General features: G+C 43.2%; 1 protein-coding gene and 1 long non-coding RNA gene across 3 annotated transcripts in view; one reads left to right on the top strand and one right to left on the bottom strand.

The window, feature by feature from the left end:
- The window catches only part of LOC122929642 (tropomodulin-2-like), a 104,601-nt gene that overhangs the window by 15,076 nt on the left and 62,482 nt on the right, over positions 1-27,043 (top strand). Inside the window, exons 1-2 of one of the 2 annotated variants that reach the window (XM_044283275.1) lie at positions 8,234-8,314; positions 22,262-22,412. In XM_044283275.1, coding sequence (XP_044139210.1) covers positions 22,287-22,412 — 126 coding nt within the window. In that variant the 5' untranslated portion in view covers positions 8,234-8,314; positions 22,262-22,286. Of the gene's footprint in view, positions 1-8,233; positions 8,315-22,261; positions 22,413-27,043 lie in introns of those variants that run through there. The other variant, XM_044283274.1, reaches the window with a different exon arrangement.
- Positions 1-27,043, bottom strand: part of LOC122929643 — a 53,492-nt gene that overhangs the window by 21,531 nt on the left and 4,918 nt on the right. The window contains exon 2 of the long non-coding RNA XR_006387993.1: positions 26,600-26,652. This is a non-coding gene — a long non-coding RNA (uncharacterized LOC122929643). The remainder of the gene's footprint in view (positions 1-26,599; positions 26,653-27,043) is intronic.

The raw sequence follows: 27,043 nt of genomic DNA, 5'->3' as shown, positions 1-27,043 counted from the left end.
GCTGCTGTAGTGTTAACCTGCGATTTCTGAGGCTGGTGACTCGGATGAACTTATCCTCCGCAGCAGAGGTGACTCTTGGTCTTCCTTTCCTGGGGCGGTCCGCATGTGAGCCAGTTTCTTTGTAGCGCTTGATGGTTTTTGTGACTGCACTTGGGGACACTTTCAAAAGTTTTACCAATTTTTCGGACTGACTGACCTTCATTTCTTAAAGTAATGATGGCCACTCGTTTTTCTTTACTTAGCTGCTTTTTTCTTGCCATAATACAAATTCTAACAGTCTATTCAGTAGGACTATCAGCTGTGTATCCACCTGACTTCTCCACAACGCAACTGATGGTCCCAACCCCATTTATAAGGCAAGAAATCCCACTTATTAAACCTGACAGGGCACACCTGTGAAGTGAAAACCATTTCAGGTGACTACCTCTTGAAGCTCATCAAGAGAATGCCAAGAGTGTGCAAAGCAGTAATCAAAGCAAAAGGTGGCTACTTTGAAGAACCTAGAATATGACATATTTTCAGTTGTTTCACACTTTTTTGTTATGTATATAATTCCACATGTGTTAATTCATAGTTTTGATGCCTTCAGTGTGAATCTACAATTTTCATAGTCATAAAAATAAAGAAAACTCTTTGAATGAGAAGGTGTATCCAAACTTTTGGTCTGTACTGTATACAGTTGTCCATTCCATTCATAAATAGAATTAATCATAATTCAGTAAAGATGTAAAATCACATGGGAATCCATGATGAATGGTTTCCTCACTCGAGTACTGCAGTATCGTATTCAAAATGTTTTCCTAAAATACCCCCAAAAAAAGAAAATCAATAATCCATCGTAGGCACTGGTCTAGTCAGGGGCGTAGCTAGAAATGACTGGGCCCCATAGCAAAAAAAAATTATGGGCCCCCCTCCCGGATCTACCACCCCCACATACCTCTCAGACCTCCCACCCCTTCCAGAGCTCCCACACAAATACCCCTCCAGGACCTCCCACCCGAACATCCCCACACCACTCCTAGACCTCCCACCCTCACACCCATCCTAAATCTCCCACCGCCAGTCCCCAGATATAATGGTCCAGACATCAAGTGTCCTGCTCCCCCCTCCTGCCTATATAAGGGTCCAGACCTCCAGGTTCCTGCTTCCCCCTACTCCCCATATATAATGGTCCAGACATCCAGGGTCCTGCTGCCCCCTATATATTGGTCCAGACCTCCAGGGTCCTGCTCCCACCTTCTCCTTAAATTAAATGGTCCAGACCTCCAGGGTCCTGCTCCCCCCTTCTTAAATATAATGGTCCAGACATCCAGGGTCCTGCTCCCCCCTTCTCCTTAAACATAATGGTCCAGACCTCCAGGGTCCTGCTCCCCCCTTCTCATTAAATATAATGGTCCAGACCTCCAGGGTCCTGCTTCCCCCTCCTCCCCAGATATAATGGTCCAGACCTCCAGAGTCCTGCTCCCCCTCAATAAATTGGTCCAGACCTACAGGGTCCTGCTCCCCCCTAAATATAATGGTCCAGACCTCCAGGGTCCTGCTTCCCCTCCTCCCCAGATATAATGGTCCAGACCTCGGGGATCCCACTCCCCCCTCCTCCCCAGAGATAATGGTCCAGGACTCCAGAGTAAGTTTTACCAGTCCCAGCCAGAGTCAGCCAGCCCTCACCTCACAGCCACTTGAACGTCTGCGCACCCACACTCCAGCAGCGCTTCCAGGCCCAGCAGCGCGCAGCTTTGCTGTACACACCGCCTCCTCCACTTCCAGCCAGTAGGACTGCGGCCCAGACTGGGAGCGGGACCACTCCCTCTCCTCACTGCAGGTAAGCCTCTCTGCCTCCGGCCGCCCCCTATCGCACCGCCCACCGCCCTGCAGATAGCGCTTTCTCTGTCTGTCCTGGAGGGGCCTGCGATGCTATGCCACATGAATAAAAAAATAAAATAAAATCCTTAGCCGGCGGCCTGGGCCCCCAGTGGCGTAGGGCCCCATAGCCATTGCTATGGCTGCTATAGTGATCCCTACGCCCATGGGTCTAGTCCTACAACACAAGAGAAATTAGGAAATCTAATGCGAGTATGAGGGTTAAGTCACCCTGAAATCTACATTCAGACCTTTTGGTTTTAAGGATTGTAAATGGAAAATCCAGTAGAGTCTCTGTTATTGTCTCTATCTTTTCATTAGCTTTGATATTGTTTCTATGGTTACAGCCCCAACAACATGGATGCGGTCTTGGGCGTGCGCGGTCAGCACAGTTGTGCAGTAGGTTCCATTTGTAATACTGGCAAGGTTGTTCTGACGTTACACCACGCACACGGACACTTACGTGCGCATGGGCAATGGGAATCTCCTTGCATCATGATGATCATTCTGCCCTGCTGTTGAAGTTCCGCCGACGCATAGGCAGTTGTCATCATAGGAGGCTGAACTTTAACCACATAGGGTTTATGATGGGAGGTGAGCGCCTCACATCTTTTAATATACCTTGTCACGAAATGGAGGGAAGAGTGCAGCCCTGAAATCCACCCACACCTCTATCCCTACCTACCTGCACGACCCGTCCTAACTGGCGGTGTACAACTTGGGGGCAGTCCCTAGCTTATGTACATGTAGGGGCCTAAAGATGATAGGAAAAACCGTGAACAGTCAGGGAAGCAAAAGTCAAAGCCAGGAGGTCACGCAGGTACACCGGGAAAAACACAACAACAAGGTCAATATAATTCAAAGTCAGAAGCCAAGAGGTCACGTCAAATCCAAGGAGGTCACAAGGTCGAGGTCAAAATCAGAGCCGAGGTCAAAACACACAGAGTACACAATATAACAATATGCTGTGTAGGGTAGCAAGACCAATCACAGGGAACCTGTGGCCAGCAGGCTGCCTGTTTAAATAACCCCTGCAGGTGAGTCACGTGACGTGGCCAGCATTACGTGACTCGTATTGCGCATAATACAGCTGAGCGCCGATTCATTATTATCGGCGCTCAGCTCCCCTGCTGCTCGTTGTCTAGGGGATGAAGGACGGCAGCCACGCTGAGGAGGCGTGCATAGCCGGGTCATCCCCTCCCCCTGGTCACCATGGAGACAAGGACGCCGACCGCGTCCTCGCTCTGCTATATGCGCGGGATGCCGGCGGCGCTGCCAAGGAAGAGCGCACCGCCGGCTCCCCATGACAATACCTATTGAATTTTAGTTGATGAACACTTGTGCACCTGTGAGTTATTGGTAAATCACATTTACTTATATATCACTTTACTCAAAGGAAGGATTTCATTTTATTTTTGAATAAACACTTAAGTTTAGGTAGACTAGGGGATGGTTACCTTGGGATGTGCAATATGAATTATCACTGTATTGATTATGTAAATTAATGTTCACTTTTTAATTAAGTGTATTATTGATTAATCATGACAACCTGTATTGGCCTTATATAAACTTGCACTGGGCACTGTTATCACTGCTTGACAAAGGCTCCATTGAGATGAGCTGAAACATTGCATTGGGTGTGATAAAAGATCCACATATTTTTCACCAAGACTGGAGTGCTGCCTTGTTCATCTCTACCTACTAATATAGATGACTATTGCAAAATACAGGTATACATAATAGAAACATAGAATGTGTCGGCAGATAAGAACCATTTGGCCCATCTAGTCTGCCCAATATACTAAGTACTATGGATAGCCCCTGGCCCTATCTTATATGAAGGATAGCCTTATGCCTATCCCATGCATGCTTCATACACTCCTCCACTGTATTTGCAGCTACCACTTCTGCAGGAAGGCTATTCCATGCATCCACTACTCTCTCAGTAAAGTAATACTTCCTGATATTACTTTTAAACCTTTGCCCCTCTAATTTAAAACTTTGTCCTCTTGTAGCAGTTTTTCTTTTTTTAAATATTCTCTCCTCTTTTACCTTGTTGATTCCCTTTATGTATTTAAAAGGTATTTATGTCTCGTCTTTCTTCCAAGAATAATAACTGCAGTAGAACCGATTAGACATTCAGTGTTGGACTGGCCCACCAAAGTACCAGAGGATCCTCCGGTGGTCCCATATACCATAGTGGGCGCCAAAGGTCCAGAGAATAGAGGATTATTAATACAAAAGGAGGAAAAATAACATTGTGCACTAAAAATAATAATACTACTGCTGGTATAATGAAAAACTATAGTGAAACCTCAGTGAAACGGGCACACAAAATTGTAAAAATATTGTGTTTTATGGAGGTTGTCTTCTCAAAGAAAAACAGTATACTGAATGAAGATTTAAAGGGTAACTATTGTTTCCATGAGTACAAACAAATATAAGAAACTTTATATTATATTTTATTACAGACAGGGGCGTAACTAGAGGTGAGTGGGCCCCACAGCTAATTTTTGTATGGGCCCCCCCGTGTAAACCCCGCTCCTTTGGCTAGTCACGATCTAGACCAGACTAGGCTGCCATGCCATCCTTTTCCTATTATATATTATATACATACACACACACACCCTATCTGTCATGTAGTGTCATTCTATCATGTCAAAGTCTTAGGCACCTTTCACACGGGCGAGTTTTCCGCGCAGGTGCGATGCATGATGTGAACACATTGCATCCGAACTGAATCCGGACCCATTCACTTCAATGGGGCTGTGCACATGATCAGTGATTTCCACGCATGACTTGTGCGTTGCATAAAAATCGCAGCATGCTCTATATTCTGCGTTTTTCACGTAGCGCAGGCACCACAGAAGTGAATGGGGCTGCTTGAAAATTGCATTGCATCCACAAGCATTGCGGATGCAATGCGATTTTCACGGATGGTTGCTAGGAGATGATAGGGACCCGAACTTTATTATTTTCCCTTATAACATGGTTATAAGGGAAAATAATATCATTCTTAATACAGAATGCTAAGTAACATGTGGCTTGAGGGGTTAAAAAATAATAAAATAATTAATTATTCACCTCATCCACTTGATCGCGCAGCCCTGCTCGTCTTCTTTCAGGACCTGGCAGGAAAAGTACCTTTGGTGACGTCACCGCGCTCACAATGTGGTGAGCGTGGTGACGTCGGAGCAGGTCCTGCTGAATGAAGATAGAAATCTTCTATCTTCATTCAGCAGGACCTGCGCCGACGTCACCACGCTCACCACCAGGTTGCAAGGAGATATTGTTTGTAAACTTTTAGTTTTTTATCATGTGCATGAAAAATGCATCAAAACGCATTGCACCTGCGCAGAAAAAACTGAACGCAATCTTAGACAAAACTGACTGAACTTTCTTGAAAAATGGTGCGAGTTTCACTGAATGCACCCTGAACGCATCTGGAGCCAACCCGTATCGTTTGTATGAAAGGGGCCAGCCATTCCCGTATTGATGACCGCATATGCGGATCAGCAATAAATGGGCACCCTTCCGTGTGCATTCCGCATCACGGATGCGGACCTATTCACTTTAATGGGGTTCCATTCCGCACTTCCGTTCCACCAAAAGATAGAACATGTCCTTTTTGCAGAATTGTGCTTTCCTGGGTAATATACCCGGAGAGGTGAACATGACATCACACTACACTGTATGTACAGTATGACCCCTGCTGTAGCATAGGCGCCCATTCTATGTATTGCTGCAGGGCTGACATCGACTGTAGTCTGTCCCTATGGTCTGAGCCCCTGGTAACCAGTCGAGTAGCTAGAAATGACTGGGCCCCACAGCAAATTTTTAAACGGGCAGGCAGGCGTCATACAGTGGCATTTGATTCTTTAACATACATGTGTTTTTACTAGACTATGACGTACACAATACAAAAATAGAGTACTCCACGTTCTTGTATTCTGCACAATCCGGTAAAAAAAAATATTATATATTTTTTTTTTTTTTTTTACAATGAAACTCTATGGTGAACGGATGTCACTGTCATGGCATCAGTATGAGTATCACGATCGGCGTAACTGTCACATACGTGACACGGAGGGAGGAAAAGAGGGAGGCCCTGCCCTAGTGAGAGGGAAGGTGGTGACCCCTGACTCACCTTGCGTCTGGCACCTGGCTGCCCTGTCGTCCCTAGACGGGTTCCTCACCCGTACGCCGATCACGTGCCTAAAACCCTGGCTTTCCCTAGGATGAGCCCTAGATAGTGAACAGGGCGGTGGGAACACTAGTCCGCACCACTAGCTCTAGAGGAAAACACCAAGGGGAGGACAGACAATACAAACTAAACATATAATCCCAGGAGGGCAACAACAGGAGACAACAAAAGCCCAACAGGGATCCGGAGGGTAGCACTCTGGAACAACAACCAGATTCTCAGCTCCAGTGGGTCAGCATAGATGTCCAGGCAGGAAGCTCTATAACTGGCAACAAGAGAAGTGTGAGAGGAGAATATAAGGAGTTTGGGAGTGGCAGACAAGAAACAGCTGAGGAGGAGAAGCTACGGATCCCTGAGTGAGACAAAAAGGATAGCAAGGCAAACACAGAAAACAAACACTAAGAAACACCGTGATCTTTAGACATAGAGCGCGCAGCCACCCGCTGCGACTTCCTGACCCCGGGTATAACGGAGTCAGACGTGGCTCTTGACACCCTCGTGACAATGAGGCATCCGAATATGTTTTTTTGTATACGTTAAACGGATGGGAAAAACGTGATGTGAACCCAGCCTTAAAGGGGTTGTCTGGGTTCAGAGCTGAACCCGGACATCCCTCCATTTTCACCCCGGCAGCCCCCTTGACATGAGCATCGCAGCAGTTCATGCTCTGATGCTCTCCTTTGCCCTGCACTAAATTGTGCAGGGAAAAGGCATTTTTTGGAGATCTGGTGACGTATCGGGGCTCTCCATGGGGCTGACAGGAACCCCGGTGACGTCACTGGCACTGATGGGCTGGACTTGGCTCTGCCCTAGCCAGTAAAACGGCTAGGGCAGAGCGAAAGCCCGCCCCTCAGAGCCGGTGACGTCACCGAACACACTGCCGGGCGGAAACAAAAGAGCCCGTGCCCTGCGCTATTTAGCACAGAGCAAAGGAGTGCATCGGAGCATAAGAAAATAAGCTCTGAACCCGGACAACCCCTTTAAATGTTGGACAAAAATGTGATGTGAATAGTGGTGCATTGTACAGTTGTGGAAAAAACCATACTCGCCTGCTCCACGCCGCTCCGTGATCTTCCAGTCCCCATTCTGGCCTCATACTGGTGTCCCCAAGCTGCACATGGGCGCCCAGAGGAGTGTGGCATCAGATGGATAGGGGGCCTAGAGGGCAGGGCATCAGATAAGTAGGGGGCCCACAGGACAGGACTGGGGGGGCTTCTGAAAGGACAGCAGATGAATGCAGCTGGGGGGGCTACATGAGATGCAGGACAGCTAGGGTTGGCAGGCATAAGCCTGGAATGTATGAGCTCCTGATAGTGACACAGCATCTTCTTTCTGCAGCACTTCCTGTCACTATTCAGTCTCCCCTCTCCCTCCTGTTACTGCCGACTACAGAGCAGTCTCTGTAGCAGGAGCTGGGATGTACTAATAGTTAGGAGAGGGAGGGGAGACAGGATCTCCCTGCAGCACACTGTACTGAGCCCTGGCTACACTATCAAGCAGCCAGGCTCCTCTATGAATGGTCCGTGCTGATGGGCGGGGCTTAGCTCCCTGCTCTGCTCCGAGGACATTCCAAGCAGCAGTGAAGTGAGTGTAGAGGGGGTGTGGCCAGTCTAACTGTTTACTACTGCTCCGGGCCCCTTGTCAGCCCGGGCCCCGAAGCAGCTGCTTCCCCTGCTTCCCTGGTAGGTACGCCACTGATTACAGACCACATGACCTTCTTCCATTGCTCCAGAGTCCAATCTTTATGCTCTCTAGCAAATTGAAGCCTTTTTTCTGGTTTTCCTCACTGATTGGTGGTTTTCTTATGGCTACACAGCTGTTCAGTCCCAATCCCTTGAGTTCCCTTCGCATTGTGCATGTGGAAATGCTCTTACTTTCACTATTAAACATAGCCCTGAGTTCTACTGTTGTTTTTCTTCAATTTGATTTCAGCAAACGTTTAAGTGAACGCCGATCACGATCATTCAGGATTATTTTCCCGCCACATTTCTTCCTACAATACGATGGGTCCCCACTATCCTTCCAGTTTTTAATAATGCGTTGGACAGTTCTTAACCCAATTTTAGTAGTTTCTGCAATCTCCTTAGATGTCTTCTCTGCTTGATACATGCCAATGATTTGACCTTTCTCAAACAGACTAACATCTTTTCCACGACCATGAGATGTGTCTTTCGACATTGTTGTTTAAGAAACGAGAAGCAGTAGATGTACAGAGAAGGCGGTGGCAAAGTTCATTAAAAAGTGGAGAAGGTTAGTTGAACATGCTTTAACGGGGGAGGAAATGTAGGAACTGATGACCCCCTTTACCCAAACAAAATGGTACCTTGAGGCAAAGGTTAAGGGTACGCTGGGTAAACTGGAGATATAGAGGCGTTGATAAATAGTGAGAGAGTAGTAAGACTGATGGTTATATGACTTATATTCTCAGTACTATAACATGAACGGCAGAGGTTGGGGGGGAGTTATGGAGATCAAGGATTATCAAATGCTGGAAGGGAAAAGAGAACAATATTTGTCTTTGTATGCAATTGTACTTTATGTACCGCAAATATTGTTTTTTAAAAGGAGGTACTAAATGTGATGGATATATGGCATGCTTGCCAACAATGTGTATGACCTGTGATTTACTTCCGAATAAAGAAAGTTATAAAAAAAAAAGAAACGAGAAGCAACTTATTGCTCCAGTTGGGGTTAAATGAATGGTTGCCAGCTGAAAGATAATCGCCCATGAAGTAATTATCCAATAGGAGGCTCATACCTATTTGCTTAGTTAAATCCAGGTGGCAACTCTTTTTTGGACAGGCAGTGTATAAAATCGTTTGCTTTGACACAATAAATGCACACAGAGCTATGGGGTTTGGATATTGCGGATCTGCTAGTGGCCATCTAGCAGCCCAAGTCCTCAGCTCTATACCTAAAATCCAGGTGACAGGTTCCCATTAAGGGCTCATGCACACAAAAGTTTTTTGCGTTCCGTATATACGAGCCGTATTTTGATTCCGTATACGGTGCGTAAAAGGAACCATTCATTTCAATGGGTCCGCAAAAGATGCAGACAGCACTCTGTGTGCTGTCCGCATCCGTTGCGCCGTTCCGTGGCCCCGCAAAAATTATGAGGCATGTCCTATTCTTGTCCGTTTTGCGGACAAGAATAGGCATTTCTATAATGGGCCTCCAGTTCCGTTCCGCAAATTGCGGAAGGCACACAGGCGGCATCCGTTTTTTTGCGGATCTGCAATTTGCGGACCGCAAAAAACGCCACGGTCGTGTGCATGAGCCCTAAAGGTCATCATGAAAGCCTGAGCAACAAAGTACTATTGAGATTTTAGTTTTTTCATACTTCCATACATTTTTCTTACTTGATCTGGACAAAATATATGCAATGTATTAAAATAATTTACTTCCATTGAGGTGCATTTCATGGAGCAAGAATGTTCAGCACATTTTTGTGTTGTATCTTTGATTTGTGTATTTGCTAAGAATTGTGATTCCATAATGTTTGCCAGAAGTTGTATGAAAGGATCAAATGTCTCCTCTTCAGGGATATTCCCACACCTTGGCTGGTTATGTGGGAATAGTTTAATCAGTTCAAGTCAACTCTTATGTTACAGTTTCAGTGCTGGACTTCACTTACTTCACTGTTCTAAGATTTTTAATTTTTCACAAACTGCAATACCTCAGTATATGTAGAGCTCCTTTACAGATATAACCCAGAATTAAAAAAGCATTGTGGCCAAATGGACTTGTGTATGCATTTAGTCAGTACTTTATTTGATTTAGAGCTAAACCAGGGGGCAAGTCTAAAGTGCGGTCTTCTCCCTTAACCCACAAAGAGGTATGCAATTTGCCACAGGGAAATCCCGGGTTACTACTCCTGGAGTAGTCTTCTTCAGCTGAGTCAGGCAGGTGATTTCTAGGTACTGTAGACTAGGGTTGTCACGATACCAACATTTTGATTCGATTTAGATGCCATAAAAAAGTATTGCGATACTCGATACCACGTGAAAAAACCACCACCCCAAAAAAGCCATGTGCATTCCGCATTTTATGGAATGTCCGGCCCATAATTGAACAGTCCTATCCTAGGGGAGAAGGTGACTAAAAAAATGGCGAATCGCACAGTTTTTATTTATTTATTTTTCTGTTACGGCTTTCACTGCATAGGGGATTTTTTATATATTTTAGTAGTTTGGACTTTTCGGAAGTGGCGATATGCAATATGTTTATTTATTGTTTATATATAAAATTGGGAAAGGCGGTGATTTATATTTTTTATTTAATAACTATTTCCCCCCTTAGGGGCTAGAACCTGGGATCTTTTAATCCCTTGTCCTATTCACCCTGATAGAGCTGTATTAGGGTGAATAGGATCTTACACTCTCCCTGCTGCCCTGTGCTTGGTACACACAGCAGCAGGGAGCTTACCATGGCAGCCAGGGCATTAGTAGCATCCTGGCTGCCATAGTAACCGATCACAACTGCTACTGCACCACCAGAGAAGAGGGCGGAGGGGACCCTGGGGTGGAGGCATGAGGGCACCAATGTTTTTAATACTGGGGGGGGGGGCGCACTTTGCCACCAATGATAATTAAACTTAATACAGTTGTAGAAGGCGGGTGCCGGCTGCAAAATCACATAGCCTGCACCCTGCCTCTATGACAGGGAGCTGCGATCAGTGGCAGTTAACCCCTCAGGTAGAGATTCAATGCCGGTACAAAAGTATTGATTGGGTATCGATATTTCTATACCCGGTGCAACGCTACTGTAGACAAAATATGTAGTAAGATGGTCAAGACGGTCAGAGTTAGGCTACTTTCACACTTGCATTGTTAATTCCAGTATAGAGATCCGGCAGAGGATCTCTATACCGGAATTAAACTGATCCGTTTTGATTTTGGACATCAGGATGTTCCGTGTGTGAAATCAAAATGGGCAAAAATTGATCCAAACTAAATATATTGAAAGTCAATGGGTGACGGATCAGTTTTTGTAGGCTCCTAAAAAAACTGATATATCACCATTGACTTACATTGTTTTCAGTGCCAGATCCATTTTTTCCATTTTTATGACCTGACACAAAACTGCAGCTTGAAGGGGTTTTGTGTCCGTTTACAAAACTGAATGCTGATGTAGCAGAAGGCATTCTGAATGGATCTTTTTCGATTCATAATGCATGAGGACTAAACGGAAACATTATTTTCTGTTATTGAGATCCTCTGCTGGATCTCCATACCGGAACACAACAACGCAAGTGTAAAAGTAGCTTTAGGTTGGAAGCAGAGACAAAAAGCAGAGGTCAGAAAGAGCAACGGAAAACTAGAGAAGATTGAGGTAACAAGCTTGATCGGTAATGTAGAATTCAAGCAAAGAAGAAACTTAATGGCCCTTATTACCCAGTATTATCCTTTGGCAGAGGTTAAGAGCATACTGGCCCTTTAAGCTTGAAGCTGGAACATATGTGTGACCCAGGGACAGAATGGCGCAGTGCAAGAGGAGAGTGGCGGGTTTGACATAACATGACAATGTGACTGCTGTCCTTGGCTTGTGTGTGGTATTGTACCTCAACCATTCAAGTACATGAGGCTGGGTGGCACTGTTTTTGGAAATGAAAAAAAAATAGACCCTTTATTTTAATCTTGTGCCGTACTAATTTTGGACTATTTCTTTCACGGGTACGTGGCTGTTGGTAACTTTTTTTGTTTTGTTTATACCAACCTAAAAAGGTAAGAGCCGTTTTTTAGGAACCCCCTTTTGGCTTTGTAAATTGTGCAGTGAAAATAAAGTACAGGGTGGCCCCACGAAAAAGTAGCCCGCCTCCAATATCTCCAAATCAAACTGCCAAATAAAAACATGAAACACAACCATGGGTGACAGTAGCCAATTGAGTATACACACGGTGGTGTGGCTATATAGATAGACTTCCCAACATTCTATATGACTAGACAAGCTTTTCTAATTACAAGGAAAGAACTAAAGCTCATAGGCTTCCAATAGTGAAAAATAGTATACTTTATTCATTACAAAAAATCTATGGATAATAAATACCATAAAACTAGGGGAAATAAGGGAGCACAAACACCATCCCAGCATTACAATGTCGACATGAATAACATCATCAATAATTAGCATGAAATTGATAAACATGAGTCCTAATATGGAGACATCACGGCAATTACCGGACAATATACAGTAATTGTAGCAGGTAGTATCCAGGGGGTATTTCACACAGGAAAACCCGCAACCACAAGCGGTTGTATGAGCCCACTGGAACTATATAACAGAAGCCAGGAATGAAGATGAAAATGACATGGACGCTGCTATCGTTTGGTGAGTCCATGTCATTTTCATCTTCATTCATGGCTTCTGTTATAAAGGCAGGCTATAGTTTCAGTTGGCTCATACAACCGCTTGTGGTTGCGGGTTTTCCTGTGTGAAATACCCCCTGGATACTACCTGCTACAATTATATTGTCCGGTAATTGCCGTGATGTCTCCATATTAGGACTCATATTTATTCATTATTTCCCCTTGTTTTATGGTATTCATTATCCATAGATTTTTTGTAATTAATAAAGTATACTATTTTTCACTATTGGACGCTTATGAGCTTTAGTTTTTTCGTTTTTTTCCAAACTGCCTAATAGTAAATCTGTCCTAGTTGCCCATAGCAACCAATCAGAGCTTAGTTTTCAGTTCCTACAGGGCTCTGAAAAAATTCAATCTGAGCTCTAGTTGGTTGCTATGGATAACTAAGACAGATTTACTATTAGGCAGTTTGATTTGGAGATATTGGAGGCGGGCTACTTTTTCGTGGGCCACCCTGTAGAATAGGGGTCTTGACTCTGATTTGCCCCCTTTAAGGTACTTTAAATAGTACAAACACAGTTCTCATGATAACACGTTTTATTAGGAACGTTTCTTAAATAATTTGTTCATAAATGTCTTTTGACGTATGACACTTAACTTATATCATAGCATGTGATTTTTCAAGGTTTGTTTTCAGCCCTACCAACAGTAACATGATTGTTTTGCTAGGGCCAGAAAGTACAAAGCTGTTGTTGAAGAAGACACTGACATTACACAGACCCCAAACAAACAGTCCCATGTACTACATATGTTTTGTTCATTTTCTATCTTCCAGTTCAGGGTAACCAGCGGTCATGTATTCACAGATTAGAATGATATTACTGTATAAAGTAGTTAGAAAAAAGTCCAACTAACTATTTTACTTAGTTGTTTAATATATTCTTAAGACTCATCATGCACCAAAGTAGAATGATAAGTAGTTCTTTGGTTATAAGGTCAGTAGATGTGAAATTTAGCATCACTGTAATATGTATCTTTATTACCTTTTTACTGTTTTACTTTATCTTTAGTTTGGTTTTACTGTGTGCAATATGGAAAGAAATATATTTAGTTCCTACCTGGGTCTGGTCAGGAATTTTGTTAATACTAGGGCCAGCATGATTCAGATATGAGATCCTCAAGATACAATGGCCTCAAGATACAACATTTTCAACATACGTAAGTTGAAACTAGATTCAACATACAATGCCTCAGACTCAGATGCAACCAGTCAACATGTCCTGTATTACCCCCTGTCTGTGCCAGGATACTTTGCTTCTTTGGACACCATTTTTTGGTACAAGTATGAACTTTGCAAGACCCTGAAGAAGCTCCTGCCCTCACCATAGAAATGTACAGCTTACAGCTTTGATTCCTGTCTGTTTTACGTAAGGACTTGCTTTACAGGCCTTGGTTATCTGCTTAATTTTCTTTAAACTTTACTTTTTCTTATTTCGGGGTGACATTTTTGGACTTTGGAACCAATTACCAGTTTTCTCTAGAGTGATGGACTCAGGTTACAATGGTTTCAACATACAATGGACATCCTAGAACCAATAAATATGGTAACTTGAGGAACCACTGTATATAATCTATAAATATGATTACTGCAGTTGTACCTTCAGAAACTCTCACGCAATACATGAATGGCTAGGTCTACCAGAGAAAGGGCCACTGTGTGTTAGCCACTGTTTGCTCTGGCTAATAGAGGGTGTTCATGAAACAACTGCTCTAAAGAGGTTGTCCACTCCTTTCATCATCTGATCAGCAGGAGTCTAACCACACCACCACCGATCAGATGTTTCAGAGTATCTCAGGATCCAGAAGTAGGCACCGAAACTACACAGCCCCTTCTACTGTGTAGCGGATGGAGCTGGTTAATGCAGTGCTGCAGTTCCAAGCCCCTGCTGGCCATCAGCACTGCAGCTACACTACCCTGAAATAGCTGATTGGTGGGGGTGCTGAATGTCAAACCCCAGCAAATCAGATTTTGATGGCCTGTCCTGAAGATCAGTAAAGGAGTAAACACACCCAAGATGTCAAAGATCCACATGGTACTTACAGTAGTACTCCCCAGTGCATTTAAACTATTTGATAAAAAAAACATTTTACAGATAATATATCCCATAACAGAATCTTGGTGATTTTCTCCAGATAGGAATAAGTTATTTTTTAAACTGTGCAGAGAGGAAAAAACACTAAAAAGTGAAAGTTGCAAAAACGAGTAATATAGAAGAATTATGTGGCACAGTATCTTCACATTCAAGTGTCACTGTTATAGCAAAGGTAGAGTGTGGCGCTGTCACAGTGAAAGGAAAGAGTGAGCAATTAGGTCTGCAGCAGCCAGAAATCTCGACAACATCCCCCTTTAAGGCACCATTGTAGAGATCACAGTAACTGATGTGTAAATTCAGATATTGAGCAGATCTTTGGGAGGTTGTTTTTGGAGATGATTGGGGCTCAGCAGTTGTAGGGAGGGAGTATGTTAAAGCTCAAGAGGGGAAAACAATTACATGGATTCTCTGGGCCTACAAAATTAGGCCATCAGTGTTCAGATCGGTGGCTCTCCAACTTTTGGCACCCCTGCTTTTTTACCAGGCACAGCTCCAGTCAGTGGAATGGAACTGAGCTGCTCTGAGTTGTAATACTTTGCACTGATGCTACTAAAAGTATGGAGCTGAGTGATGGGGGTACAACCCTTCAATCAGCAGAGATGCCAGGTGCCAGACCTCCATCGGTCTGATATTGATGGCCTATCCTAAGGATTGGCCAACAATTTGTAGTCCTGAAGAACTCATTGGTAATTTATTTGGGAGTCCTTAGGCTGTATTTTTACAGTCAGTTCCCATATGTAATTGCTTAATCTAGGTGAAGATATTTAGACAAGTGCCCTCTGTGCCACTTCGGGTGCTTCAAGGACTTGTCTGTATGAAACTTCACAAAACATTGTGGCATTGGCAATGAAAGGAGGGGATCTTAGCTGCCTTGTCAAAGGGAACATTCTCCATGGATACAGTGCATGAGGAAGGGCTTAGACAATCGCTACACTATTCTTAAAAACCTTGCTGTTTGGAAAGCCTCAGTGTGAAATTGAGAACTGCAATGTTAGCTCTTACTGTATTTCTTATAGTTTAATTGTCTAGAATTTTCTATTTTTAGTAATATATTATTTACACATAATCATAAAAGTAAAAAATATTAATTAATTAATTAGTGGAGTATTCAGATTATCAGACTTAAAGGGAACCTGTCATCAACTTTATGCTGACCTTGAAAAGAGTCAAATCTAGCACACAAGAGGTTAATTGGTGAAGGCAGGAGCGAGCACATATAAGGAGAGTGCCTAGTAAGACCAACTAGTTTTCCTGACGAAGGACAGCATACTGTCCCAAACGCGTCAATAGGTATTGTGGTATCTGCAACCATCTGTAGTTGTAGAAGTGACGTCACTGGCTGCTCCGTGCAAGCGCGAACCACGACCCTGTACTCACGCCAGCCGCGCCACCAGCCGGGGTGCGACTCCCGAGTCTAGGCACTTAACCTGTGCCTGCAATAACCCCATACCTGCGCCGTGGAGAAATGAGGATCCCAGAAGGTTTGAAGTTATCAGTAAGGTAATTTAGACTGAGCAGATCATCAGGGGTATCTTTCAACAGGGGGGTGTTTTGCGTGCTTTTTGGTTGTAGGGAGAGAAAGGTATTTATATCATTGTACTTGATCAGATTTGGCGATATCTAAATGTCCCCTGTTCGTCACCCTTTAATTTCACAGTACTGTACTGATGAAGTCCCCGCTTAGTCCCCGCTTAGCACAAACTCTAGCATTTTAGCATTTTTTTTTAGCATTTTCACAATTTGCTCAGTCTTGGGCCTCTTGCACATGAACGTATTTTCTTTCCGTGTCTGTTTTTATTGTGGACCATATGCGGAACCATTCATTTCAATGGGTCTGCAAAAAAAACAATTGAAGTTATTCCATAACATTCCGTTTACGTATGTCCGTATTTCCGTTCTGCCCAAAAAATAGAACATGTCCTATTATTGTCCGCATTACGGACAAGGATAGTACTGTTCTATGAAGGGCCAGCTGTTCCGTTCCGCAAAATACGGATCAGTTTTTTGCGGACTGCAAAATACATACGAGGCCTTGCACGGGGTGGGACAATTTACCAGTCAGCCATTGTGGCCTGGGAAGGGTTTACCACTTTATTAAAGCCGTTCCTGCTTTTTCTATTACTGTCACTATTTCAATTCTCTTGTAAATTTGCAAATGTTTATGAACGATTTATTCTCCAGACCTCTAATAGGCTTAATGCTCTTAATCATCAGAGTATCCTTTAGTTAATCTCCAGTTCTTTTAAGCACAGGGAGCTAAATATAGTTTGGTTTTGTCCTGGAATGTATTACTTTCTGTCTCTTGCTCTAAAAAAACAGTTACTTTTTTATCCTGTTCTTCTGAAATCTGATCCTAAAGCCAGAATCTATGATAGGCAGTCACAGGACCCCCCTAAGGGTCCATTCACACGTCCTGTTTTTTTCATCCTGAAAAACGGTCCGTTTTTTGCGGATCCGTTGTTCCTGAAAATGTTTCCGTATGTCATCCGTATGTCATCCGTTTTTTGCGGATCCGCAAAAAACGGAAACATGTATACATTTCAATAATCAAATAAAGTTGTTTGGATTTCTTTGAAAAAAAATTGAAAAAAAAAAAAAAAAAATGTGTTATGTGTTTCCAGGAACGGAATCCGCAAAAAACGGATGACATACGGAATGACATCAGAATGTCATCCGTTTTTTGCGGATCCATTGACTTTGTATTGTACCAGGATCCGATTTTTCAGGACAAGAATAGGACATGTTTTATATTTAAACGGACATGCGGAACGGAACAACGGAAACGGACAGCACACATTGTGCTGTCCGATTTTTTCCAGGACCCATTGAAAATGAATGGGTCCAGATCTGGTCCTGATCTGTTCCTGAAAAAACGGAACAGATCAGGAAAGAAAAAACGGACGTGTGAATGGACCCTTACAGTGAGACTACTGTGCCCAATTAATGTGGATTTAGTGCCCCCCCCCAGCTGGTATATAGCATCTGCACCATAACTACCAAGTCAGATACTCACGTGAGCAGCTGACTGCAGTAGATGTTCCCTGGATATCCTGCTGTTGACCAGGGATCGCTGCTGGAAGAAGTCTATGGGAGTCATTTACGAAAAGAGTGGAATATCTGGCACAAATTCTGTCACACACCATGTTGCCTCAGATTCTGCGACTTCTTCCCCACTCACGTCAGGTCTAAAAAAGGGGGCGGGGAAGGGAACTTTCATTATTTTCTACTCCTGGTTAAGACCTCTTGCACACGACTGTATGCCCTTGAGATATACGGTCCGTGAGCGGACCATATGTCCCAGAGCGGCATTGATCGTGCGCACAGGAGCACACAGCATCATACATTACAATGATGCTGTGCACGTCGGGCCGCCCGCGGGACTATTATTAATCATAAGATTATATGAGCACGGGACAATAGTCCCGCGGGCGGCCCGACCTGCACAGCATCATTGTAATGTATGATGCTGTGTGCTCCTGTGCGCACGATCAATGCCGCTCTGGGACATATGGTCCGCTCACGGACCGTATATCTCAAGGGCATACAGTCGTGTGCAAGAGGTCTTAACCAGGAGTAGAAAATAATGAAAGTTCCCTTCCCCGCCCCCTTTTTTAGACCTGACGTGAGTGGGGAAGAAGTCACAGGGCATACAGTCTTGCGCAAGAGGCCTTAGGCATAGAAAATGGTCTAAATGTAAGACAACAAGAAAGCGATCTTACATTTACAACCTGCGGTTGATGCGCCGAAGTTATGGAGAGGCCGGCGCCTCTACATAACGTCGGAGGCGCCGATCTTAATAAATGTGCCCCTATATGTCTGTCAGGAGCGACCAGTAACCCACTATTCCTTCTTGGTGAACTGAGTGCAGTGGACTTGTCTGCATCTGCAACCCCTGCACCCTATGGTGTAGAATTATCAAACTGGTGTAAAGTACATCTGGCTTAGTTGCCCATAACAACCAATCAGATTCCACCTTTAATTTTTTAGAGCTCCTTTGGGAAATGAAACATGGAATCTGATTGGTTGCTACGGGCAACTAAGCCAAATCTGTTTTACACCAGTTTTGATAAATAAGTCTCCCCCTATGTGTGTATTGCATATAATATTATAATGTTATAACATATTATAATGTTGGATGTTCTCACCCCATTGGCCACACAGAATAGGTCATCAGTATCAGGTTGGTTGGGGTCTTCAGTGTTTACCTGCTGCATGCTGTCTACATTGTAGTGGGGGGAAAGTGTAATTACAGCTATGTGTACTATTCATTTGAATGGGAGGAAAGTCCAATTACACTGCTCATGCGAGTACGCACAATTACACTGCTCATACGAGTATACACAATTACACTGCTCATGCGAGTATACACAATTACACTGCTCATACGAGTATACACAATTACACTGCTCATACGAGTATACACAATTACACTGCTCATACGAGTACACACAATTACACTGCTCATACGAGTACACACAATTACACTGCTCATACGAGTATACACAATTACACTGCTCATACGAGTATACACAATTACACTGCTCATACGAGTATACACAATTACACTGCTCATACGAGTACACACAATTACACTGCTCATGCGAGTACACACAATTACACTGCTCATACGAGTATACACAATTACACTGCTCATACGAGTACACACAATTACACTGCTCATGCGAGTACACACAATTACACTGCTCATACGAGTATACACAATTACACTGCTCATACGAGTATACACAATTACACTGCTCATACGAGTACGCACAATTACACTGCTCATACGAGTACACACAATTATACTGCTCATACGAGTATACACAATTACACTGCTCATACGAGTACGCACAATTACACTGCTCATACGAGTACGCACAATTACACTGCTCATACGAGTACACACAATTATACTGCTCATACGAGTATACACAATTGCACTGCTCATACGAGTATACACAATTGCACTGCTCATACGAGTATACACAATTACACTGCTCATACGAGTACACACAATTGCACTGCTCATGCGAGTACACACAATTACACTGCTCATACGAGTACACACAATTATACTGCTCATACGAGTATACACAATTGCACTGCTCATACGAGTATACACAATTGCACTGCTCATACGAGTATACACAATTACACTGCTCATACGAGTACACACAATTGCACTGCTCATACGAGTACACACAATTACACTGCTCATGCGAGTACACACAATTACACTGCTCATGCGAGTACACACAATTACACTGCTCATACGAGTACACACAATTACACTGCTCATACGAGTACGCACAATTACACTGCTCATACGAGTATACACAATTGCACTGCTCATACGAGTATACACAATTACACTGCTCATACGAGTACGCACAATTACACTGCTCATACGAGTACACACAATCACACTGCTCATACGAGTACACACAATTACACTGCTCATACGAGTACGCACAATTACACTGCTCATACGAGTATACACAATTGCACTGCTCATACGAGTATACACAATTACACTGCTCATACGAGTATACACAATTACACTGCTCATACGAGTATACACAATTGCACTGCTCATACGAGTATACACAATTACACTGCTCATACGAGTACGCACAATTACACTGCTCATACGAGTACACACAATCACACTGCTCATACGAGTACACACAATTACACTGCTCATACGAGTACGCACAATTACACTGCTCATACGAGTATACACAATTGCACTGCTCATACGAGTATACACAATTACACTGCTCATACGAGTATACACAATTACACTGCTCATACGAGTACACACAATTACACTGCTCATACGAGTACACACAATTACACTGCTCATACGAGTATACACAATTACACTGCTCATACGAGTGATGCGTCCCCTCTAAACAGCTGATCTGGGGGAGGGGCCAGGAGTTGGATCCCCACCAATTGATCGGACAGGTTATGAATATCAGAAAACCTCTTTAACATCAATGGGAGGCCTGTAAACCACATCAAAATACACACACAAAATTCACCATTAACCGCTAAAAACTGAAAACCGCATAAAAAATAAATGGACGGAAAAAGTGTGGAATTTTGATTATACACCTACAGTTTTGGCATGCTAATACAACCATGTGAAGATACCGTACAGATTTTTTAAATGTCATCTACACATTATTATCCGTGTGTAAATAGATTTTTGTTCCGGATTTTGAAATCGATACTTTCTAGGGATTGTTGTGGACTTCACCCATAGCAATGCAAAAGGTGAAATCTGGGGAACTCTGCAACAGAATCTGCATGTAACACATGCAGACTATGCCACAGATTCTTTGTGGAAACGCAAGGGTATCCAAATTCCGATCCAAATGGAAACTGTCTGTAAAAAATATTCCTGTGTGCATTTGGCCTAATGCTGGTTTTTACACAACAATAGGTTAATTTACTTTATGATCCATTGCTGCTCCAATATGTCACAGTTTATGTTCTCCATCTCCAGTAATGTCGGCTGTTTGATTACTGGTGTTCAGAATGAGATGCCAGTAATAATGATCTCACATTTACAATGCCCTTTCTGTCCCTTCCACTCCAGTAGATAAGAGAGAATACATGGCCACATTCAGTCTACACCACAGGGGCGTAACTATAATTTATAGAGCCACCTAGCAAAATAAGATGGGGCCCCACCACCTAGTGTAAGAAAAACAGCAGCATAGATAGCAATAATTAAAGATACGTATAATATCACCATGGATCAGAAAACACACTTTATAGCAAAAAGCCACCATAAAGGTACAATGGGGCATATTTATTAAGAGAGACGCCTATCTTAATAAAGCCCATTGCTGGCGATGGATTGTCGAAGTTATGAAGAGGCGTCGGCCTATTCATAACGTCGTTGTGTATCCAGTGCCTCTTCTAAATGTAAGACAGCTTCCCAGCTAATGCATTGGAGTCTATGAAAAAAGCTATCTAATCATTGCTTTTAAAAATGTTAAAAAATATAAAAATTCAAATCACCCCTTTTCCTCAAAATAAAAATAAAAAAACATAAATAAAAAAAAATTATCAACGGCATCGAAAGCCAGTACTATGGAAATATAAAAAATATTTATCTCATGCGGCAAGTAAAAAGTGATCAAAATGTCATACACACCCCGGAATGATGTCAATGAAAAGTACAGATCCGCAAAAAATGAGCCCTCATACAGCTCTGTGCACACAAAAAAAAGTTATGGGGGTCAGAGTTGAAAAAAAATAAATTGTATTAAAACACAAGAAAAACTATACATATGTGGTATCATTGTAATCGTAGTGACCCGGAGAATAAAATTAACAGGTCAGTTTTACCGCATAGGAAATGGTGTAAAAACAAACAAACATAAAACTGTGTTGGAATGGTGTTTTTTTTTATAATTCCATCCCATTTGGAATTTTTCCCCGCTTCCCACCACATTGTATGCAACTGTGAATGGTGTCATTAGAAAGTGCATCTTGTCCCGCAAAAGACAAGCCCTCATATGGCTATGTGAATAAAAAAAGAAATCTAAAAAGTTATGGCATTGGGAGGGCTGGGAGTAAAAAATGAAAATGAAAATAACCCAGTCTTGAAATGGTTAACCTCTGAACCCCATGGCAAGTGTTATGGCTGCTGTGGCTATAGTTACGCCCATGCCATGCATGTCCAGAGTTATACTTCATTAATTCTTTCCTTATTGCAGGAGAACCCTTCCAGATCATTCAGTCATGTCTCTGCCGTTCAGGAAAGACTTTGACAAGTATAAGAATATAAATGAAGATGAGATTCTGAACAAGTTATCTGAGGAAGAACTGAAACAGCTGGAGAGCGCGCTAGAAGAACTGGATCCTGAGGTATGTGCGCTAAGCCGGTAGATGCAGTCACCTTCCCGGTACAGCGGAGGTGTGCACCGACTGACAACGGATTTACATCATCATCATCACCAATACTGCTAGCTACAGTATAGAGAATTATTATGGCTGCTTTACAGTTTTTATGGATAGACTAAGGCTACACTCCCATGTGGCAGTATTTTCTGCAACAAAATACGCAACATCAAGATGTCCCCCATGTTAGACTATGGGGAAGAAAAGAGTCATTACCTACGGTACGTTATGTTCCGCTGTAGAATTAACATTCTGAGGCAGAACAAACTGCAAATAAAGTTTTGTTGCCGATTTCCTAAAGCTGACTGTCTCCATTCATTTCAATGAAGATGTAATCTGCGCAGAAATCTTCAGCATAATCCGCGATAAAAAACACAACTTTGAAAAACTTCCACCTGCAAATTTAGTTGTGAAAGATTCCGCCACACAGAGTGTACCATTAGGGGGCCTGCACACGATGTGGATTATTCCAGTTTTTTTCTGAGCATAATTACTGCAGAGTTTCCGCGCAGGTGCAATGTGTGACTTGAACGCATAGCACCCACACTGAATCTTGACCCTTTCATTTCAGTGAGTCTGTGTACATGAGCGTTGTTGTTTTTTTTCACGCATCAGTTCTGCGTTGTGTGAAAAACGCAGCATGTTCTATATTCAGCGTTTTTCACGCAGCCCTTGCGCTGTAGAAGTGAATGGGGCTTCAGTGAAAAAAGCTATGCAAGATGGTTGCTAGGAGATGTTGTTTGTAAACCTTCAGTTTTTTATCACGCGGGTGAAAAACGCATGAAAAAGCATTGCACCCGCGCAGAAAAAACTGCACAACTGAACGCAATCGCAGACAAAACTGACTGAACTTGCTTGCAAAATGGTGCGAGTTTCACTGAACGCATCTGGACCTAATCTGCCACGCTTGTGTGAAAGAGTCCTCTTTCACACGAGCGAGTTTTCCGCGCGGGTGCAATGCGTGAAGAGAACACATAGCACCCGCACGGAATCCTGACCCATTCATTTCAGTGAGTCTGTGTATATGAGTGTTTCTTTTTCATGCATCATTTTGAACTTGCTTGCAAAATGGTGCGAGTTTCACTGAACGCACCCTGAACGCATCCGGAGCCAATCCGTCACGCTCGCGTGAACTCAGCCTTAGGCCTCTTTCACACGGGCGTCATGTTTTTTGCCCGGATAAGAGGCGGGTGCGTTGCGGGAAAATGCGCGATTTTTCTGCGCGAGTGCAAAACATTGTCATGCGTTTTGCACTCGCGTGAGAAAAATCGCGCATGTTTGGTACCCAGACCCGAACTTCTTCACAGAAGTTCGGGCTTGGGATTGATGTTCTGAAGATTGTATTATTTTCCCTTATAACATGGTTATAAGGGAAAATAATAGCATTCTGACTACAGAATGCTTTGTATAATAGTGCTGGAAGGGTTAAAAATAATAAAAAAGTTAACTCACCTTCTCCTCTTGTTAGCGTAGATCCCGGTCTGTTCTTTAGCTGTGGACTGAATGACCTGAGGTGATGTCAGATCACATGCTCCAATCACATGGTCCATCACCATGGTGATGGAGCATGTGATCTGACGTCATCAAAGGTCCTTTAGCCCACAGATAAAGAACAGACCGGCATCTGCGCTAACAAGAGGAGAAGGTGAGTTAACTTTTTTATTATTTTTAACCCCTCCAGCACTATTATACAAAGCATTCTGTAGTCAGAATGCTATTATTTTCCCTTATAACCATGTTATAAGGGAAAATAATACAGTGAATAGACTGTCACCTAGAACCCATGCGTGAAAATCGCACCGCATCCGCACTTGCTTGCGGATGCATGCGATTTTCACGCAACCCCATTCATTTCTATAGGGCCTGCGTTACGTGAAAAACGCACAAAGAGGAGCATGCTGCGATTTTCACGCAACGCACAAGTGATGCGTGAAAATCACCGCTCGTGTGCACAGTCTCATAGAAATGAATGGGTCAGGATTCAGTGCGGGTGCAATGCGTTCACCGCACGCATCGCACCCGCACGGAAAACTCGCCCGTGTGAAAGGGGCCTTACAGTACCAGAAAAGTGAATGATATTTGACAAATTAGCTTTTTACTTCCGTGTGGAAATTGACCTGTTGTGTTGATTTGAAAATCTGCAGCATGTCAGTTGTTTGTGCGATTCCGCACCTTCTGTAGAGTGGTTTTCTCCATAGACTTCAATCAAGTTGTTTAAAGAAACTCAGAACGAAAATCCACAACAAAAACCGCATAAAAGAAAAATGCACCAAATCCACGATAAATAGTGCAGATTTACGTGTGTGTGGATTTTCTGCTTACAAATGATTTGTTTCCTGTGTCAGAGAGAGGAATCAATTTTCAGCACGCCATGTGGGATTTATAAGTCATCGTGATATTACATTGGTGTTTATGCAGAGTGGACTATTCTGTTCTTAATTTGTCCCTGTTTTCCAATGAAAGATAAAAGCACCACAGTGTTCTTAGATCAGTATGTACAGTCCCTGTTTGGAGACATTTATGGTTAGGCCAAGAGACAGCTGAGGCCAGTGCTTGCAGCAGTAGTCACTTGGGTATACGGGCATATCATTACCGCAGCAATGTAAACACAAGGCTGGCAGCCAGCGCCGGAGCTCAGTGCCAGTACAGTGATGGTTCTTTTATTATTTTATCACATTACCCGCTCTTGGACATTACCTGATGTACTCGGAAAACCCCTTTAAGGGAGTGTCTGGCAGCCTCCATGCATGTAAAAAAAAACGTAGATCTTTTTTGGAGCTTCCGACATGTAGAAGCAACGTTTCAATTAGAGATGAGTGAAGTATTGAAAATTTTTATTCGACTGCTTTATTGAATTTTACCAAAAAATTCGCTTCAGCGCATTTCTTTGTAAGCAGGGGGTGCAATGACAGGAAGCAGCGATTGCGCACCCCCCCCCCCCCCCCGGTCATTGTACCCCTCAGATGCCGTGTTCGTAGCTGATTGTGGCATCTGACAGTATTAATACAGTGTAAAATAAAAAAAATCATACTTACCTTCGCCGGTGTCATCTTGATTGAAGATATAGCGCAAACTCGTGCGCTGCCTGTGATGACGTCATATGTCACCGTGCACAGGATTTCGTGCAAGTTCTTTAATCAGTTCAATAGTTCAATAATCTTCGCGCTTAAACGGTGGAGGTAATTATGATTTTTTTTTTTTACGATTCGCTACCACGAAGCACAAGGAAATTCGGCCTCGCGGTGAACAGAATTTTCCCTGAAATCCAGACACTATGTGGACTTCAATTCGCTCAACACTGGTTTCAATCCTCTGAGGATTTTTGTCATGCGTACATTGTACTGTATATAATCCCATATTTCACAAACCTTCAGCCCCTGGCCATGACCAATCACGTTTCATTGATTAATTCCAGGCAATCGAAACCTTATGTGTATACATACTGGTAAATAATTAAGAAAATACAGCAATCAACAGCACACATTATCAGATGACATAGACAACCATAATTAGAACCAAAAGGGCCAGCCTTCATCATTGATTACATCACAGGGTGCATTGCACTGGGCGTCACAGCATCCCAGTAACCTAACAACTGGTTAAGGCTCCATTCACACGTCCGTAACGCGTTTTGCGGATCCACGGATCCGCAAAACACAGACAGCGGCAATGTCCATTCCGCATTTTGCGGACCGCACATCGCCGGCACTAATAGAAAATGCCTGTTCTTGGCCGCAATTGCGGACAAGAATAGGACATGTTCTATTTTTTTCGGGAACAGAATTGCCGACCTGGAAGTGCGGGTCCACAATTCCGTGTCCGGGCAGCACATTGTGCTGCCCCATAGAAATGAATGGGTCCGCAATTCTGTTCCGCAAAATGCGGAACGAAATTGCAGACGTGTGAATGGGGCCTTAGGCTACATGCACACAGCCGTTTCCACAGGCAGTTAGAGTTTAGGGGGTTATTCACATGGCTGTTTTGTTAATGACCATCAAAAATTGGACATGTTCTATTTTTAGACAGACCCCATTAAAAGCAATAGACCTGTTTTTAATGCTGTTTACAAAGGAATACACCTGTCTAACTGGCGTTAAAAATTGGGTGCACTGTAAAAGAAAAAGGGCAATCAGGGGTTAAACAAACATACTCACCTCATCCACTTGCACGCACAAGGACACTCGCTCCTTACTAGAGGCCGCAGGACCTGAATGGGGGGACATTATTGCCATTGTGAGGACATATATACAAGGTGCACTATGGGAGCTATTATATATACTTGGGACACTATGGGAGCCATTATATGTTCAGGGGGCACTACAGAGGGGCATTATATATATAATGAGGGCACTGGGGGGGGGGGATATATACTGAGGGCAATGCAGGGGTTAGAATTTTTATAAGAAGCCTATGAAATTCATCCACTTTTAATGGCTGTTTTTAATGGCTGGTAAAAACCGATACAAAACAGCCATTAAAAACAGATACACTGCCAGAAAATGGATGTACAGACTGATCCAAAATGGCCATGAAAATCTGTCAGTGTGAATGCAGCCTAAACCGGAGAGAAGTCAAAAAATAAAGCCTCCTTCTTGAGG

The sequence above is a fragment of the Bufo gargarizans genome, chromosome 2 (assembly GCF_014858855.1).
Source record: "Bufo gargarizans isolate SCDJY-AF-19 chromosome 2, ASM1485885v1, whole genome shotgun sequence".
NCBI classification, from domain to species: Eukaryota; Metazoa; Chordata; class Amphibia; order Anura; family Bufonidae; genus Bufo; species Bufo gargarizans.
The sequence above is the reverse complement of the archived record's forward strand: the minus strand, read 5'-3'. Positions and strand labels throughout refer to the sequence as shown.